Source organism: Protopterus annectens, chromosome 2.part2 (genome assembly GCF_019279795.1).
Source record: "Protopterus annectens isolate FY-2018-M chromosome 2.part2, PAN1.0, whole genome shotgun sequence".
NCBI classification, from domain to species: domain Eukaryota; kingdom Metazoa; phylum Chordata; order Ceratodontiformes; family Protopteridae; genus Protopterus; species Protopterus annectens.
In genome coordinates, this window is record NC_056730.1 from 403,825,831 (window position 1) to 403,845,251 (window position 19,421).

The 19,421-nt window shown below is 45.4% G+C and overlaps 1 protein-coding gene across 1 annotated transcript in view; it reads right to left on the reverse strand.

Moving 5' to 3' along the window:
- The window catches only part of MTREX (Mtr4 exosome RNA helicase), a 1,888,266-nt gene that overhangs the window by 691,339 nt on the left and 1,177,506 nt on the right, over window positions 1-19,421 (reverse strand). The window contains exon 18 of the mRNA XM_044063928.1: window positions 64-132. Within this exon, the coding sequence (XP_043919863.1) occupies window positions 64-132 (69 nt within the window). The remainder of the gene's footprint in view (window positions 1-63; window positions 133-19,421) is intronic.

The following is a 19,421-nucleotide window of genomic DNA, read 5'->3' on the forward strand; positions in this document are numbered from 1 at the left end:
ACCTGAATTTAGAACAAATGTTAAATAACTAGTAAATAAATACAATTCATTCAAATGAATTACCTTTACAGTAGACTTCTTAGAGAAGTTGACCACCACTCCCCAACCGAAGTCTTCATCTTCATTTTTCACCTAAAGTAAGGAAGCCTGTTAATTTTCTTTTTTAAGACTGAAAAATGTCTTCCTTTTCACAAATGTTTTAGAAAATGGCAAATGACTAAGAACTGCCCTGTGTGCATCACTCTGAATAAAAATAATTCAAGTTAATGACTAAATTACACAATCTCTTAAAACTGAACTACAAAACACAAAGTACAGTTTTGTACCTACCATAAATGTAGATGTTCGAGTGTTCACACTGCTGCAGTCATCACACTTGGGTTATCCTGCCCTGCCATCAGGCGGTCCCGCAGTGGGCCAGAGTTACAAAGTCTTGGTCCGGCGTCAGTTGCTGTCACTTCTTCCCTGACGTCAGTGCGCCAGGGGTATACAAGAGGCATCCAATGCCATTTTCTTCAGTTTTTCTTGCCCCAGATGTCAGGTGCCCCCAAGTAGGTAGGCAATACATATTGCTAATAAAACATATAAAAGGAATACCTTCAGTTACAAGCAAATACACCACAAAGGTTGTACAGGATAGAAAGTTATAGAAAAGTTCAGCTAGGTCCGAGGGGATGGAGGGAGGGTAACCTGGACTGCAGCGGTGTGAACACTCGAACATCTACATTTATGGTAGGTACAAAACTGTACTGTGTTCGTGTTGCACTGCTGCAGTTATCACACTTTGGTTGAATCCCAAAGCTAAGGATGGGCGGTGGAACTAAACAGGGTTTGGAGAAGCTAGTAGGCCCTGCAGAACTGCAGTGGCAAAGCAAGCTCTGGTTTTAGAGTATAGAGGTAAGTGATGGTGTTTGGTGAAGGTGTGCACTGAACTCCCAAGTTGCAGCCTCCAAAATATCCTTGGTTGGTACCCCTCTGAGGAAGGCTGTTGATGTTGCTGTAGTCCTGGTGGAATGGGGCCTAATGTTACCAGGTACAGGTTTCCCATGGTGTGTGTAGCAGAAACGGATACAATGTCCTATCCATTTTGAAATGGTCTGTTTTAAGATAGCCTTTCCTTGTGATCCTGCAGAATAGGATACAAAGAGCTGGTCAGATTTTTTGAAAGCCTTAGTTTTATCCAAGTAGGAACGTAATTGCCTCTGAATGTCCAAAGAGTGTAGGAGCCTTTCCCCTTTGTTTTGGGGGTTTGGATAAAAGGTGGGCAAATGAATGGTTTGGTTTAGGGCCACACTGGATACCACCTTTGGCATAAAGGAAGGGTTAGTTTGTAAAGTGACTCTGTCGATGAAAAATGATGAAAGGCTCCACTGCCATTAGGGCCTGTAGCTCTGAGACTCTTCGTGCTGAAGTTATTGCTAGCAGCAGGGCAGTTTTCCATGATAGAAACTGTAAATCAGCTGTAAAAGCTGGTTCAAAAGGGCGGTAGTGTAAGTTTTTCCAAAACAAAGTTGAGATCCCAAGTTGGTGTTGGTGCTCTCCGGGGCGGTCTTATGTTCTTAGCCCCTCTGAGGTACTGTCTTAGTAATGGATGTGAAAATATAGGAGGATCTGTGTTGTATTGAGCTGAAATAGCTGAGGTGTGGATCTTAATAGATGAAAAGGAAAGTCCTTTGTGCAACATCTCAGATAAATATTGTAGAATCTGAGGAATATTTGGGACAAGGGGATTTTGGCTTTTAGCCTGGTTCCAGGCGAATAATCTTTTCCATTTGTCTGAATAGGTTTTCCTGGTGCTGGGCCTCCTGGCCTCCAGAATGGCATCCATAACAGCTTTAGAGAGAAGTGTTGACTGGTTGTTTAGTTAATTTGCCATGCAGCCAGATTTAAAGTCTTGAGCTGGCTGTGTAAAATCTGATTGTTTTGCTGAGTGAGCAGGTGAGGAATTTGAGGTAAAATCCATGGTGGGCCTTGAGCCATGTTCCTTAGTATTGGATACCAGTGTTGGCATGGCTAGCCTGGAGCAATGAGCATCATTTGTGGCCTCTCCAATCTGGCTTTCAGCAGCACCTTTGTCAGAAGAGGCAGTGGAGGAAAGGCATACACTGTTAATGTTTTCCAACTGAATGAGAGGGCGTCCACTTTCCAAGCTAGTGTGTGGTATGTCCTTGTGCAAAATTTCCATAGTTGGTAGTTTTGGGGGGAGGCAAACATATATATGTCTGGGCTCCCCCATTTTTGAGTTATCATTGCGAATACTTGTGGATCTAGTTTCCACTCCTGAGGATCTATGATGTTTCTACTTAGTCTGCCAATGTGTTTTTCTTTCCTGGCAGGAATTGTGCTTGTAGTTGAACTTGGTAGGTCAGTGCTGTGTTTCACAAGGTCATTGCTTGCCTGCATAGAGGGTAGGAATGTGTGCCCCCTTGCTTGTTTATGTACCACATCACTGTGGTGTTGTCCGTCTTTATTAGGAGTTGTCCTGGATGTAGGAGGTCCTTGAAAGCTGTTAGGGCATTTTGTAGAGCTAGCATCTCTTTTTGATTGATTTGTAGATGCCTTTGATCTGCAGACCATTTGCCCTGAACACACTGTCCTGTCATGTGTGCTCCCCAGGTATAATCCGATGCATCTGTTATAGTTTGCCTGGCTGTGGGTAAGGTAAAAGGCTGACCCTTGTTGAGGTGACATGCCCGAGCCCACCATAGAAACTCCTGTTGAAGGCAGGGAATGAGTGGTACTAATGTTGCCAAGCTGTGGCTGTGTTGAGTCCATACGCTTTTCAGGTACCATTGTAATTTCCTCATATGCAGTTTTGCATATGGTATTAGTAGTATGCAAGATGCCATGAATCCCAAGGCCTGCAGAATTTTTCTTGCAGGGAGTTGGGTCTTTGTTGCCATCATTTTGAAGTATTGAGTCAGTTGTCCTTGCTTGTCTGGCGTGAGATAAGCCATCTGGGCCGTTGTATTTAAGCTGGCACCCAGGAATATTATGTCTTGTGAGGGCACTAGTTTTGACTTCTTTTCGTTTAGTGTGTACCCTAGGCAACTTAATAGGTTTTTGACAAACACCAAATGCTTTAAAAGAATGTCCTTGCTTTCTGCTTGAATAAGGCAGTCGTCCAGGTATGGATATATTTGAATTCCTCTTTGTCTGCAGTATGCAATTACTGGTGCAAGGCATTTTGTGAAGACCCTGGGCGCAGTAGACAAGCCAAAGGGCAGTGCAGAAAATTGGTAATGGGTTGAACCTGCTATAAATCGGAGGTATCTTCTGCAATTTTGTCTGATAGGGACATGCAGGTATGCCTCCTTGAGGTCCAACGTTACTAGCAAAGCCTTCTTGCCCAGCATGGGAAGAAGTTGCTGTAGTGTTAGCATCTTGAATTTGGGTACTTCCAGATATGTGTTTAGAATTGAGAGGTCCAGAATGGGTCTCCAGGCTTTGTCCTTTCGGGGAACTAGAAAGAGTCTTGAGTAAAATCCTTGTCCTTGCTCCTGTGTAGGAACCTGATGAATGACTCTCATGTCCATGAGAGCTGTAATTTGTTTTTGAGCCTCTGCCCATTGATTTGGTGGCAGGTTTGGCATTTCTTTTATCCTTGGTAAAGTGTGAAAGTGGAATCTGTATCCTTGAGATACAATATTTAGGACCCATTTGTCTTTTGTGATGATGTGCCAGTTGTCTGCAAAAAGTGCTAGTTTTCCTCCCAAGGGAGCTGCCAAGAGGGATTTGCTTGGCAGTCTGAGGGGTAAGTCATTGTGATTGTCTTCTGATAGTTTGAGACCTGTCTTCTCCTCATTTCTGGGTTGTGGCACCCCATTGTCAAGGCTTGCAAGAGCCTTGTGACTGACCTCTGCCTCTTGGGAGTCTGTATTTGCCCCTCTGTGGTCTGTCAGAAGCTGGAAAGGACCAGTTTTTGGTTGGCCAATTTCTGCTGAAACGAGAGGGTTGAACCTGTAAAAAATCCTTGACCATCTGCATAGATTTTGCCTTATCCTCCATTTTCTTAAAAACCTCTTCTGCTTTTACACCAAATAAAACATCCTGCTGTAAGGGTGCATCCAATAACTTTGCTTTAACATGATCAGGTAAAGTTTGTTTTTTTAACCAAGCATGCCTACGTATGACAGACCCTGTCACTGCTGCCCTACAAGAAGCTTCCAGTGAATCAAATCCACATTGCAAAGCAGGTTTTCCCACTTGTTCAGCTGCATGCAACAAATCTTGCATTTCCTTGTAATCAGGCTGCTCTGTATGTGTGATCATTTTTTGTTTTAATTGAGACATCAAATATTATTAATATTTCAGCATGTGAAACTGGCAATTTAAGGCCCTCATAGCTAGAGTAGCTGAGGTATATACTTTCTTTCCCAATCTGTCTAGTGCTCTAAAATCCCCTTCAGAGGGTACAGGATTTTTAGCAATAGAGGCCTTAACCCCTTTGGGACCCTGGGAAATTGTTTCTGGGTCAGCAACAGGGCTTTTATATAGGAATTTGTGTGAGTCAGGGACTCTGCAGTATCTGTCTGGTTTGGCTGTTGCAGGAGGTAGTGAATCTGGGTTAAGGCTAGATTCTGAATAAACATCATCCACAATGTCTAACAAGGGTGGAATAACAAGTGGTCTGTGCTGGGGTAGTAAAAAGAAGTCTCTGAGCCTTTTCTTAGAATCAGAGTAACCCTGGCCTTCTCAGTGGAAATGTTCCCTCATGGTATGTAAAGTTTCCCCAAAAGAGTAGTCTTCTGGGGGAGATGCTGAAGGAATAGACTCTTCAGCATTAGAGTCTTAAGGGGGAAAAGAGTATTCCTGTTCCTAAGAAGAATCTGAGGAAATTGAGACGTGGTCAGAGGAAGCGTAGTCCTCCTCCTGTCTAGGCCTTTTATCAGGAGGGGGATGGGAACCCCTGATTAGGGTAATTAAGTCTTCAGCCATCTTAAGCATCTGTTTCTTAGGCATGGGGCCTTGTACTGGAGACTGCTGTACAGTCTTCTTTTCTTTTAAATGAGTTTTCAGCTTTGCATAGGCTTTAATAATGAGTGTAGTCGGTCTAAAGACACCTTCTGCAACTGAAGGTGTTTCAACTGCACCAGAATTTCCTTCAGCCATGGAGTCGGAAGGGCCTAAAGATAAAGGTTGTGGAGGCCTAGCAATCTCCGCTTGGGAATCGGATGCCGCCTGGGGTTCTAAATCAGCGGTAGTCAGGGGCTGCATAGGCGCCTCACTGAAAACCGGAGAACCTGCGACTGGCCTAGCAGAGGCCTCGGAGTCTGGTTTGGGTCTCGGCTGCCTGTCCTTATCTTTGCGTTTTTTATGCATTCCGGTCGTATAGATGGTATAATTAAATTTCCTACCAAAATAATTTCGGGCGAAATCAAACCGACGTTTAATAGTTCGTTTGTTAAACCTAACACAAAACCGACAACCTGTGACGTCGTGGTCTGGGCCTAGGCAAGGAATACAATAAAAGTCCTTATGAGGTATTTGCTTCCCACAAGAAATGCAATTGATAACTTTTTCTAACATCGGACTGAGGCAAGAAAAGGTTCCCCAATGGGGTACTTAGCTTTATTGAAGACTTCGGTCTGAAATTCGATTTGAAAATCTCCGGAGTCGGCCGACCGGCACTTGCAAACTGCTTCTGCTTCGGGCACCGCGCGGCAAGAAAGACTGAAGACAATGGCGTTGGATGCCTCTTATATACATCTGACGTACTGATGTCAGGGAAGAAGCGACAGCAACTGACGCCAGACCAAGACTTTGGCACTCTGGCTGACTGCGGGACCGCCTGACAGCAGGATAACCCAAGTGTGATGACTGCAACAGTGTAACATGATGAACATCTCACAACTGGGAAAAAAATTACGACTTTTACAGACAGAATGCTTTTCAAGAGTCTTCAGGCAATTGGCAATGGAGGTGGTAATCCCAAGACAGTATGGCTTACACCTGATTTTAATAATTGCTAAAAAGAAAAAGTACAGTTGTGTACAATTACCATAAATGCAGATGTTTGAGTGTATTCACTGTTGCAGTCATCACACTTTGCTTATCTGCCTGCAGGTAGCCCTTAGTCAGCACGAATACCAGAGTCTTGGGATTTCTGCGTCGAATGCTGTCACTTCCTCCACGAAGTCAGGTCGTCAGGGGTATAAAACATGTAGCTGACGCCATTACATCAGTTTTTCTTGCCCCAGATGTCAGGAGCCTCCAAAATAGGAAGCAATTACATGGTGTGGAACACCCCCAGTAAAAAGTAAATACCACTGTTATAAGATATGGCCAAAACAAAAGGATAGGTAGAAAGTATAGAGAAGTCAGGGGGTTGGAGGGAAGGTAACCAGGACTGTAACATTGAATACACTTGAACATCTACATTTATGGTTAAGTGTACACAAAGTACAGTTGTCTACACTTACCATAAATGTAGATGTTAGAGTGTATTCACTGTTGCAGTCATTACATTTGAGTAATCCGCTGGCAGGTTGCCCTCCATCGACCTGAATAAAGTCTTGGGTCCTGCGTCGGTTGCAGTCTCCTCTTCCATGACGTCAGGTCGTCAGGGGTATAAAACATACAGCCAACGCCATTTAAATCAGTTTTTCTTGCCCCAGATGTCAGGTGCTCCCGTAGGGAGCAAAAATATATATAAATAAACTGTAAATATATAAATGCACCTCAGAAACATAAAATTTACCTTCAACTAAAAGCAAATACACCACAAAGGCTTTTGGAGTATAGTGAAGGAAAGAAAAGGTATAGAATGGGGGATGGCGGGTGGGTAACCCAGACTGCAACAGTGAACACACTCAAACATCTACATTTATGGTAAGTGTACACAACTGTACTATGTTCTTCGTGTTTCACTGTTGCAGTCATAACATTTGGGTAGAATCCCAATGCGATGGATGGGAGGATGGAACTAAACAGCATTAGGAGCAGCTATAAGGCACTGCAAGACTGCAGTGGCAAAGCCTGCCCTGGATTTAAAGAAGAGAGGTAAATGATGATGCTTTGTGAATGTATGAACAGAGCTCCAAGTAGCAGCTTCTAGAATATATTTGGCTGGGACCCCTCTGAGAAAAGCTGCTGAAGTAGAGGCAGCCCTGGAGGAATGGGATCCGATTCCCTTGGGCACATGCTTACCATGGTGCAAATAGCAGAAATGAATGCAGTGGCTTATCCATTTAGAAATAGTCTGCTTTGATATAGCCTTCCCCTCTGATCTTGCAGCAAATGCTACCAGCAGTTGTTCAGACTTTCTTAGAGATTTTGTCCTGTTTAAGTAGGAAATTAGCTGTCTGTGCACATCCAATGAATGCAAAATCCGCTCTCCCTTGTTCTGTGGATTTGGGAAAAATGTTGGCAGGTGAATGGTCTGGTTAAGAGCCACAATGGATACCACCTTAGTCCTAAAAGAAGGATTGGTCCTGAGAGCCACCCTGTCCAGGGAAATATAATGAAAGGCTCCACTGCCATGAGAGCATGTAGTTCTGAAACCCTTTTTGCTGAAGTGACTGCCAAAAGAAAAGCTGTCTTCCGAGATAAAAATGTTATATCTGCAGTAGCTGCTGGTTCAAAAGGAGGCAGGGTGAGTTTTTCCAACACAAAATTGAGGTCTCATGCAGGAGTTGGTGTTCTCCTGGGAGGCCTTAAATTTTTGACCCTCTGAGATACTGTTAAAAGCAGTGGATGAGAAAAGAAGGGAGGCTCTGTGTTGTAATGAGCCGAAATGGCAGAGGCATGGATTTTTATTGAAGAAAAAGAAAGGCCCTTGTCAAGCATCTCAGTTAAGTATTGTAAAATCTGAGAAATATTGGGCTTTGCTGTGTCTATTCCTTGAGCTTGGTTCCAAGCACAGAATCTCTTCCATTTTTCAGCTTAAGATTTTCTAGTACTAGGCCTTCTGGCTTCCAAAATGAAACCATCACAGATTTACTGAGAGATATGGTTTGAATAATTAGTTGATTAGCCATGCTGCAAGATTCAGAGTTTGGAGCTTAGTGTGCAGAATTTGATAGTTCTGCTGAGACAGTAGATGAGGTGTTTGTGGCAAGTACCACAAAGAAAGGTGTGACATATTCCTTAGAAGCGGGTACCAGTGCTGGCGAGGGCAGTCCGGAGCAATTAGGATTTATTTTTGTTTTTTTCCTATCTGACTTTTAGTAAGACCTTGGAGAGTAGAGGCAGAGAGGGGAAAAAATAGACTGATAGTTTTTTCCAGCTGAAGGATAGAGCATCCACTTTCCATGCTTTTTTGTGATGAGTTCTTGTGCAGAATTTGTCCAACTGATAGCTTTGGGGAGAGGCAAATAGATCTATGTCTGGGCTCCCCCATTTATGTGTTATCATGCTGAAGATTTGTGGATACAGTTTCCATTTGTGCGGGTCCATAAGATTTCTGCTTAGGTCTGCCAGAGTATTTTGCTTTCCTGGCAGGAACTGAGCTTTAAGATGTATTTGATAAGTCAAGGCTGGGTTCAACAAGACCATGGCTTGTCTGCAAAGGGGGTAGGCATGTGTACCCCCCTGCTTGTTTATGTACCACATAACTGTGGTGTTGTCCGTCTTTATCAGTAATTGTTCTGGATGAAGTCCTTGAAGGCTGTCAGAGCATTCTGAACAGCTAGCATTTCTTTCTGGTTGATATGCAGATGCATTTGGTTTGAGCTCCATTTGCCCTGAATGCATCTCCCTGCCAGGTGGGCCCCCCAAGCATAGTCTGATGCGTCTGTAGTTAGGGTTTGGGTGGCAGGGGGTAGAGTGAATGACAGTCCCTTGTTTTGGTGACATGTCTCTGCCCAACAAAGAAACTCCTGTTGTAGGCAGGGAATGAGAGGAATCATTGTTTCCAGACTGTGACAATGTTGACTCCATAAACTTTTTAGGTACCATTGAAGTTTCCTCATATGCAGTCTCGCATATGGAATTAGTAGAATGCAGGATGCCATGAACCCTAAAGCCTGCAGAATTTGTCTTGCAGATAACTGGGTTTTTGTGCCATTTGTTTGAAGTATGTTGTCAGTTGCCTTTGTCTGGCGTAAGGTAAACCATCTGGGCAGTTGTATTCAAGCTTGCACCCAGGAATGTAATTTGAGAGGGTACCAGTTGGGATTTCTTTTCATTTATTGTGTACCCTAGACATGTTAGGAGCCTTTTTACAAACGCAGATGTTGAAGAAGAGTGCCCTTGTCCTCTGCTTGAATGAGACCGTCGTCCAGATGAGGATAAATTTGTATGCTTCTTTGTCTGCAAAATGCAATTACTGGTGCCAGGCACTTTGTAAAGACCCTGGGAGCAGTAGATAAGCCAAAGGGCAGTGCAGAGAATTGGTAATGCAAAAAACCTGCCTTGAAGCAGAGGTATCTTCTGCATGATTCCCTTATTGGGATATGCAGGTATGCCTCTTAAATCTAGAAACACCAACCAAGTGTTCCTGCCCAGCATAGGCAGTAGCTGTTGTAAAGTCAGCATTTTGAATTTTGGAATGTCCAGGAACGTGTTTAAAATCGATAAGTCCAGCATTGGACGCCCGGCATTGTCTTTTCTGGGTACCAGGAAAAGTCTTGAATAAAAACATTGTCCTTTTTCCTTTTCTGGTACCAATTGAATAGCCCCATATCCATGAGGAACATAACTTGTTTGAGTCTCTGCCCACTGATTTTGTGGCAGATCAGGCCATCCGTTTGGAATTGGCGAAGCACGGAAATGAAATCTGTACTCCTGGGATAGTATGTTTAATACCCACTTGTCCTGGGTAATTAACTGCCAATTTTGAGCATTAAGTGCTAGTTTTCCCCCCAAGGGGGCTGCCAAAAGGTAAGTGCTTGGTGAAGGTAGAGGAAAGTCATTGAGACTGCTTACTGTAGGGTTGTGCTTTGTTTCCTCCAGATTTGGAGGTGGAGGCACCCCATTGCTTTGACCTGTAAGAACCCTGTGATTGGTATCTAGAGCCTTTTGAGCGTCTGGATTTGCCCTGAGTGGCTCTGTTGAATACAGGAAAGGACCAATTTTTTGTAGGCCAGTGTCTACTGAACCTGGGTGGCTGCACTTGCAAGAAATCTTTTACTGTTTGCATAGATTTAGCTTTGTCTTCCATTTTCTCTAAAACCTCTTCTGCCTTATTATCAGAGTATCATGCTGCAAGGGGGCATGCAACAATTTAGCTTTAACATAACAGGCAGATTTTGCTCCTTGAGCCAAGCATGCCTTCTAATCACAGATCCAGTAACTGCGGCCCTGCAAGAGGCCTCCAAGGAATCAAAACCACATTGCAAAGTATGCTTTCCAACTTGTTCTGCTGAATGCAATAATTCCTGTAACTCTATTTTCCACACAATCAGAAATCAACATCACTTTGTTTCAGTAAGCCCAGAACATGCTGTTGATATTTAAGCATATGAAACTGGCAGTTTAAGGCCCTGATTGCCAAGGTTGCAGATGTATAAACCTTTCTCCATCTATCCAGCGCCCTGGAATCTCTATCAGAGGGGATAGGATTTTTGGCTGTAGAGGCCTTTACACTCTTGGGACCCTGTGAAATAGTCTCCGGATCAGCAGCAGGACTTTTGAATAGAAATTTGTGGGAGTCAGGAACCCTGTAATATCTGTCGGGCTTGCTAGGAGCTGGAGGTAGGGAATCAGGAGCCATGCTCGATTCCAAAAACACATCAACACTGTCTAATACAGGAGGTATTGCCAAAGGCCTATGCTGAGGAAGAAGGAAATCCCTAAGCCTTTTTTTTGATTTGGAGAAGTCCTGACTCTCCCAGTGAAAATGTTCCCTTAAAGTATGCAAAGTCTCTTCAAAAGAGAGATCCTCAGGAGGAGCTGCAGATGGGATGGATTCCTCTGCATCAGAATCATAGGGTGGAATAGAACATTCCTGATCAGAAGAGGAATCAAAAGAAATGGAAACCTGAAATGAAGATTCATAATCAGTGCCTTTCCTAGGCGGTTTAGCAGGGGGGGGGGCTGATGAAGGTAATTAAGTCCTCAGCCATTTTGATCATCTGTTTTTTAGGCATAGGGGCCTGAGCACATGGCTCATGCATCGGTTTTTTAGACATAGATGTTTTTGATCTTGTTTTTGAGGCTGGCATCGGTTTAATATAAAAATGTTGAGGCCTGAAAACAACCTCAGAAGCTGGTGCCTGCTCAGCAGCTCTGGACCCATCCAAAGGAGAGAAATCCGTGGGTTCAATACTCTGAGAATCTCGCGGCATACTGGACTCCGAATGGGTCTCGGTAGAGACCTGCGACTCAAAAGTAGCAGGTATCAGGGGCTGCAAAAGCACCTCACCGAGTACTGGCGACTAGCTTAGGAGAAGCTTAGTCAGTTTTGGACCTGGACTGTCTGTCTCTGCCTGTTTCTTGGCGTTTTCTGTGAACTCCGGTAGTCGGATTGCTAACCGATGACATTTCAGGATAATTAAATCTTGATCCAAAATATTTAGAAGCAAAAATATACTGATGCTTAATAGTGCGTTGGTTAAATCTAGCACAAAACCGACAGCAAAGCAAGTTATGATCTGGGCCTAGGCAAGGAATACAGTACAAATGAAAATCCTTATGAGGTATTTGCTTCCCACAAGGAATGCAATTATTAACTTTTACTGACATCAGTAAGGAGCAAGAAAAAGTTTCCCCAACTGGGTACTTCGCTTTAGTTTGAAGACTTCGGTTCTGAAATTCGAATGTGAAAACTTTGAGAGTCGGCCGACTGGTACTTGCGAACTGCTTCTGCTTCGAGCACTGCGCGGCAAGAAAGACTGAATAAAATGGCATCGGCTGGATGTTTTATACCCCTGACGACCTGACGTCATGGAAGAGGAGACAGCAATCGACGCAGGACCCAAGACTTTGTTTATTCAGTCAGACTGAGGGAAACCTGCCAGCAGATTACCCAAACAGAATGATTGCAACAGTGAAACACGAAGAACATCCACACTGCAATGTATGTTTACCAACGTGTTCAGCAGAATGCATTAAATACTGTAAATCCTTATTTTCAGCACTGTCAGGAAACATCATTTTCTATTTAAGCAATCCAATAATATGCAGCTGATACTTTAACATATGTAACTGGCAATTCAAGGCCCTAATGGCCAAAGTTGCAGAATTGTATACCTTCTTTCCCCATCTATCCAGCGCCCTGGAGTCTCTTATCAGAGAGGGTAGGATTTCTGGCAGTAGTAGCTTTAATGCCCTTGGGTCCCTGTGAAATGGTTTCCGGATCCCCAGTAGGATTTTTGAAAAGGAACTGGAGAGTCAGGAACCCTGTAATATCTATCACGTTTTCTGGAGGCAGGAGTTAGAGTCAGGGGCCATGCTAGATTCCGAAAAGGCATCATCAACAAAGTCCAGTACAGGAGGTATAGCTAAAGGCCTGTGCTGGGGCAGGAGTAAGAAATCCCTAAGCCTCTTTTTAGAATCAGAGAAATCCTGACTTTTCCAATGAAAATGCTCCCTGAGAGTATGCAAGGTTTCACCAAAAGAGAAATCCTCTTGGGGGGGATAGAGTCCTCAGCATCAAAATCCTCATAGGTATTTAAGGGTAAATCCTGGTCATCATAGAAAACAAATTTCAGAATCCTGATCAGAAGTTTTATAAGCAAACTCAGTCCAAGGTCTCTTAAAGGGGGAATGTTGGCTTCCCCTGATTAAAGTAATAAGATCTTCAGTCATTCTTATTTGTTTTTTAGGCATAGAGGCCTGACCATGCAATCTTGGCATTAGTTTTCTAGGCATGGTTCGAGTTTTAGGCCTTGAAGAAGAAGATGGCATTGATTTAATATGCAAGTCAGTAAGCCTGAATACACCCTCAGAAGCCGGTGCCTGCACAGCGGCTCCGGACCCATTCAAGGTAGCGACATCTGCAGTTTCCACAGCTGAGGCATCTCGCGGCATACTGGAATCCGAATGGGTCTCTGCAGTTTCCACAGCTGAGGCATCTCGCGGCATACTGGAATCTGAATGGGTCTCAGTAGAGGCCTGTGAATCTGAAGTAGCACGTATCAAGGGTTGCGAAAGCACCTCACTGAGTACAGGCGAACTGGGGGGGCCTGTCTCTATTTTCATCTTTGCATTTTTTCAGAATGTCTGTAGTCTAATGGCTTACCGAAGACATATCATGATAATTGAACCGAGCACCAAAATATTTAGAAGCACAAATATACCGACGGATAGTTTGTGGTTTAAATAAGGCACAAAACAGCCAGCGAGGTACGTCGTGGTCAAGGCCTAGGCAAGGAATATAGTACGAATTAAAATCTTTATGAGGTATTTGCTTTCCACAAGAAATGCAATTATTTACTTTTACTGACATTGGTTTTAGAGCAAGAAAAAGTTTCCCCAACGGGGTACTTAGCTTTTAGTTTAAGACTTCAGTTCTGAAACTCGAAAAAGAAAATTTTAAGAGTCAGCCGACCGGCACTTGCGAACTGCTTCTGCTTCGGGCACCGCATGGCAAGAAAGACTGATGTAATAACGTTGGCTGCATGTTTTATACCCCTGACGACCTGACGTCATGGAAGAAGAGACCGCAACCGACGTAGGACCCAAGATTTTGTTAATCAAGCCGACTGCAAGCAGATAACCCAAATGTAATGACTGCAACAGTGAAACACGAAGAACATCTAGCGCCTTCATGAAAAATGCTAGCTAGGAAATCTTAAACCGCTGAAAGTGGTGCAGTGAAAAAAGTCCAAAGACTTCTGAATGGCCCAAATAGAAAAACGTTTCCATTTACTGCTGTAAACCTTCTTGGTGGATGATTTATGAGCCACCACCAGAATGGATTTGATGGGAGATGACAGACCGGGTGTCCTAAGAATCATGGGAACTGGAGCAGCCAAGCCTTGAGCTTCAGACTGACCAGATCTGGATAAGGAATCCCCGAGGGATGTGAAAGCAGATCCAGGACCGGATCCAAGGTCCATGGTGGAACAACTAGGCGAGACCTGAGTAAGGGAAAACAAACCTGTCGAGGCAAGAATGGGGCAATGAGGATCACAGTGCTCCCTAGCCTTCAGGCTTTCTGCAGAAACTTCGACATGAGGGGAAGAGGAGGATATGCATAAAGAAGCCCGAGAGGCCAAGCATGGATCGGAGCATCTCTAGGGGCTTCCCCTGGCGGGGGGGGGGGGGGGGGGGGTGACAGCAAAGAACTCGCTGCATTTCGCTTTGGAAGGAGATACGAAGAGATCACAGCAAGGACAACCCCACTCTAGGAAGATCTGTTTCACTACTGAAGGCTTCAGAGACCGCTCGTAAGGCATCAGGATAGAGCTGCTGAGCCTGTCCGCTAAGATGTTGGGACCGTCCCGGGATGTGTGTTGCCACCAGAAAATGGCTGGTGGAGATTGCCATTCCCACGCACTCATGGCCTCTCGACATAAGGGAAAAGATCTCTTTGTTGATATACAAGACCACTGACATGCTGTCCATCTGAATTGCAATCATTCTCAGAGGAAGATGGGCATGGAGGGTCTGCAGCGCAAGAAGCAGCGTTCTCATCTCCACAGCACTGACGTGCAGATAGGTCTAAGAAGGGGACCATGTGCCTTGGACTGTCCCTTCTCAAGCAATGCCCCCCCCAAGTAGGGAGGTGTCTGTGGTCACCATGGTTTGGGGTAAAGGAAGTTGAAAAGGACGTCCCTTGAGGAGATCCAGGGACTGAATCCACCACCAAAATAAGTCCCTGCATGCTTTTGAAATTCTCACTGGAAAAGACAAGGTAAGGTCTAACAGGGGCCACTGAACCACTCGAGTCCTCTGCAGTATCCTCATATAAGGGCATGCCATGGGGAGAAGATTTATAGTGGCTGCCACAGATCCTAAAGCTCTTAACACTGCTTTGGCTGTTGGTAAATGGGTCTGAATGATGTGCAAGACATGTAGCCTCAAGCTGCGTATCCTGTCTGAGGTGAGGAACACCTGTGATTGTAGTGTGTACAGCCATGCCCCAATGAAATCTAGAACCTGGACAGGTTGAAGGGCAGACTTGTTCGTATTGATCGTGATGCCCACCTGGTTGACTAACTGAAGGAAGGAGTCCCTGGCCTGACAAAGTAGATGCTCTGAGGGGGCAGTAAAGAGCCAATCATCCAGGTATGGAAAGACCTGAATGTCCTGAAGCCTCAGGTGAGCTGCTCCACTTCCATTACACCTTGGTAAACACCCGGGGGGGGGGGCTGTGGTGAGACCAAAAGGGAGGGCTCAAAATTGGTAATGATTGGCTCCAATCCAGAAGTGAAGGAACCTCCTAGAGTGCCTGTGCATCTTGATGTGATAGTACCCATCCTGGAGGTTGATCAAGCACACCCAGTCTCTGTTTGTAGATAAGGCAGAATAGATTGAATCAACCATCCAGAATTTTGTCTTGGTTACTGACAGGTTCAAAGTCCCCTGTCTTTTTTTGCACTAAAAAAAAGCTGAAATAAACCCCGAATCCGGACTGGTTTGGGGGTACCGGTTGGATGGCTCGCTTTCTCAGTAGAGAGTCTATTTGTACTACTACTTCCTCCCGATGCATGGGTGGAACGTCCGGGAGGGTTTTTTTTTTTTTTTTTTTAAGAAGGGGGTAGATCCTTGAAGGGTTCGAAACATCCTCTGGATACAACATGCAGCACCCACAGATCTGTAGGGATGGGATCCCATGCTAGTGGGTGAAACGACAAACTACCCCCGACTGCCTCCAGAGATAGACAGACGGGCAACCCCTCAGGGTTGCTGTCCGGGTTTATCCGAGAAAGGTTCTCGGGACCCGAAATTCCTAAGACCCCCTCTGCCTCTAGGCTGGCATCTGTCGTATCCCCCTCTGCCTCTGGGGGAAGGTGAGACCTGAGCGTCACAGGAAAACACCTCTTCTTCTGGCCTCACTGGTTCCTAGAATAGGACCTTTGAGGCAGTGAGAAGAGGACCCTGAAGGCAGACAGTGTCTTCCCGTCCTTCTCGCTCTGAACTAAAGTCGCTCTGACTCTTCCCAAAAAGGGAAGATTCATCAGAAGGGGTGTTGGTGAAATATGCCTTGAAGGGCTCCAAGAACTGACATAAGGGGAGCCAAGCATGGCGATGGATGGCAATGTCTGACTCCGCCACCCGTGCAGCTCCCTCCATGGCATGGATGTGTTGGCCACAGATTTGAGGGTGGCCATTCATGCATCGAACGTCGTCTTGTCCTCTGACGACATGGTCCCTGGGTTCGTCTCAGTGACTTCCTTTACCAGATCTCTCTGGAGTCGAATAACGTGCCCCATGTAGTTTAGCGCCCTCATGCAGAAGGTCGCTGAAGCATAGACTCGCTTCCTAACACAATCTAGTGTTCTCAACTCAGTGTCAGGCGGATGGAACATGGAACTTTCCCCATCATAGCATCTACAGGGGAACCCTTGTGCCAGTGTAATTTGTCTGTGGGAGGGCTTAAGACCTTATCGGGGCTCTTGGGTATTGGTTTTATGGTGTCCGGATCCTTCCATGCCCTAGATGTTATTAAATCCACGAGTGGATTGGCAAGAGGAGACACCCAACAGGTAGACAGGCCTGAGACGAATGCCTCCAGAAACACGGACTAGTCAGAGGTTGGTTTTGTGGCAGACCACCCCCCTCTTTGGTGGTGGATCTCCAAGATCTTCCCAAAGGAGACCTTCTCGGGGGGTGACCTTGGGGAACCTTCCCCTTCATCCAGGTCCATATCTTCTGTGAGGGACTCTTGGAGGAGAGTCCAAGTGCCTCCTTTTACATGTATGCTTGCAAGGGGGCTCCTCAGGGGGACATTCTGGGGAAGTCTCGCAAGTGGGTTGTTCCAAGGCTGGAACATCCTGGGACACATCACGGCTATGGACTGTCCCTGTGAGGGCAAGATGGTTGTACCTGCACTCAAAACCAAGAGGGTCTGGATGGACTCCAAAAATGAAATAATCAGAGGCCTCGAGCCTGAGAGAACCCTCTCCACCACATCAAATGCAGAGGGGGAATTGACCTCCTAGGCTGAACTGGCAGAAACCGCTCCGCCCTGATCCAACCGGGGAGTCCGAGCTGAGCCTCTAGGAGCCGAGACACTGAGGGTAATGATTCTCTCAGACAAGCTCGAAGCACAAAGCACCCCCTCAGATCCAACCCCCAAGGCTACAGCTCCGAGAGCTCAGATCAGATCTAGTCGGATCCGACACTCAGGGCACTGGCCAGCATTGAGGTACATGGTACCACCAGCGCCAACCCGACTCCGACCGTCCTCGGATCAGAGAAGGAATGATGGGTCTAAATGCTGGTTGGAAGGCATCCGCTCCAGTGGGAGAAGGCCCTGGCAAGACCCTCCCATCTGGATTTGATTGTGGACAAATCTCATCATCTTATCCATATCTGCTTCAGACAGGCTCCAGGTAGAGCGGGAGATTGCCACCGAAGTGGGCCGGGAGAGTGGGTGGGAGAGGGCCTAGGGGGTGACCGGATAACTAAAACCTCAGGCTCAGGGAAGAACCTTGGGGACCTGAGCAGAGGTGAAACAGGCCTGAAAACAGGCTTAGTCTTCGAAGATGGGGGCCTGCTACGAGCGGTCAGGGGAGTGCATGCGAAGCCGGTACTTCTTGACCTTATCCCCTTCCCCCGGCCTTTTGGCGGGAGGGTGAGTCGCAGAGGAAGGGGAAGACAAAGCAGCAGCCACCACATTCTTATCGAGGGAAGGTGAGACATCCGTCCCAACAGTGGAGGGCAACAGGCCCTTGACAATCAGTTTGAGAACTCTGGAGTTAAACCCAGTGCAAATAGGACAGGGGGACTGGAGGTGAGCCACCCCAAAACAAACCACGTACAGAGTGTGGCAATCCGCTGGGGAAAGCTTATAGCCATAATCTGTGCATCTTTTGAAACCAGGCTTTGGGGTGTCAGTCATGCCTTAACCGGTTCAAAAGCGCGCGCGCACACACACACACACACACACACACACACACACACACACACACACACACACACACACACACACACACACACACACTGAAAGAGAAAATAGGAGGATAGAAAAGCCTAGAAGAAACAAACCACAAAGAACACTGTGAAGGTACAGAAAAGATTAGGAGTGAAAAGGATAGTTATAAAGGCATCAAAAGTAAAATTTTTACACTAACTGCAACACTACCACAATGGAGCTTGGACCACGCTGCCTCTTCTCAGGTGGCAAACGAGATCTTAAGGGAGACAGGGGCATTATGGGTAAGGGGAGGAGCATGGAGCTTGGAGCCGTAGCTGGAAAATGCGGCCGTGTTGGATCCGATACGGATCAGAGGACCGACAGGTTGAAGAGCAAATGAAGTAAACTACTTCAGATTAACAGGTGTAGAATATATTAAAGTGCATAGATATATTGAGGATGGTACTTGGTAGAAGTGAATATAAACATGAGCAATGGGACAAGGTTATTATAAGAAATAAAAAAAGATTGCTTTTTGGAAAACAGATTTTCATATAGAAAGAAAACAGATTTGATAAATGCTATAATATTGGGTAAAACAGCCTATGTTGCAACCATGTAAATGATACGAGTGAGGTATGAAAAATATTATGACAATATTTTCATTCATTTGGGGGATGAGACTGAACCCTGTAAAGGAAAAATTTTATATATGAAAGAGCAAAGAGGATTGTGATTGAGAAAAGTACAGTTGTGTACCTACCATAAATGTAGATTTTTAGAGTGCATTCACTGTTGCAGTCATTACAACTGAGTTATCCTGCTGGCAGGCTACCCGCAGTCGGCCCGAGTTCCAAAGTCTAGGTCCGGCGTCGGTTGCTGTCGCCTCCTCTCTGACGTCAGTGCGCCAGAGGTATAAAAGATGCAGCCGACGCAATTTTCTTCAGTTTTTCTTGCCCCAGATGTCAGGTGCCCCTAAAAAGGTAGGCTAAATTATGGCAATAAGCATGCATACACAAAAAACTTTTCCTTCATCTACAAGCAAACACACCACATAGGTTGTATAGAATAGAGAAGTACAGATAAGTCCCAGCAAGGAAAAGGGGGATGGTGGGAGGGTAACCTGGACTGCAACAGTGAATACACTCGAACATCTACATTTATGGTAGGTACACAACTGTACTATGTTCGTGTTTCACTGTTGCAGTCATTACAATTGGGTTGAATCCCAAAGCTGAGGTTGGGAGGCTGGTGCTAAATAGGATTAGGAGAGGCTATCAGTCCCTGAAGAACTGCAGTGGCAAAGCCTGCCCTGGATTTAGAGTAGAGAGGTAAGTGATAGTGCTTTGTAAAAGTATGCACTGAACTCCAAGTTGCAGCCTCGAAGATGTCTTTGGTTGGTACTCCTCTGAGGAAGGCTGCTGAAGTGGCTGCTGCTCTGGTTGAATGGGGCCTAATGCCCTAACGCACTGATTTGCCATGCTGTGAATAGCAGAAATGAATGCAGTGGTCT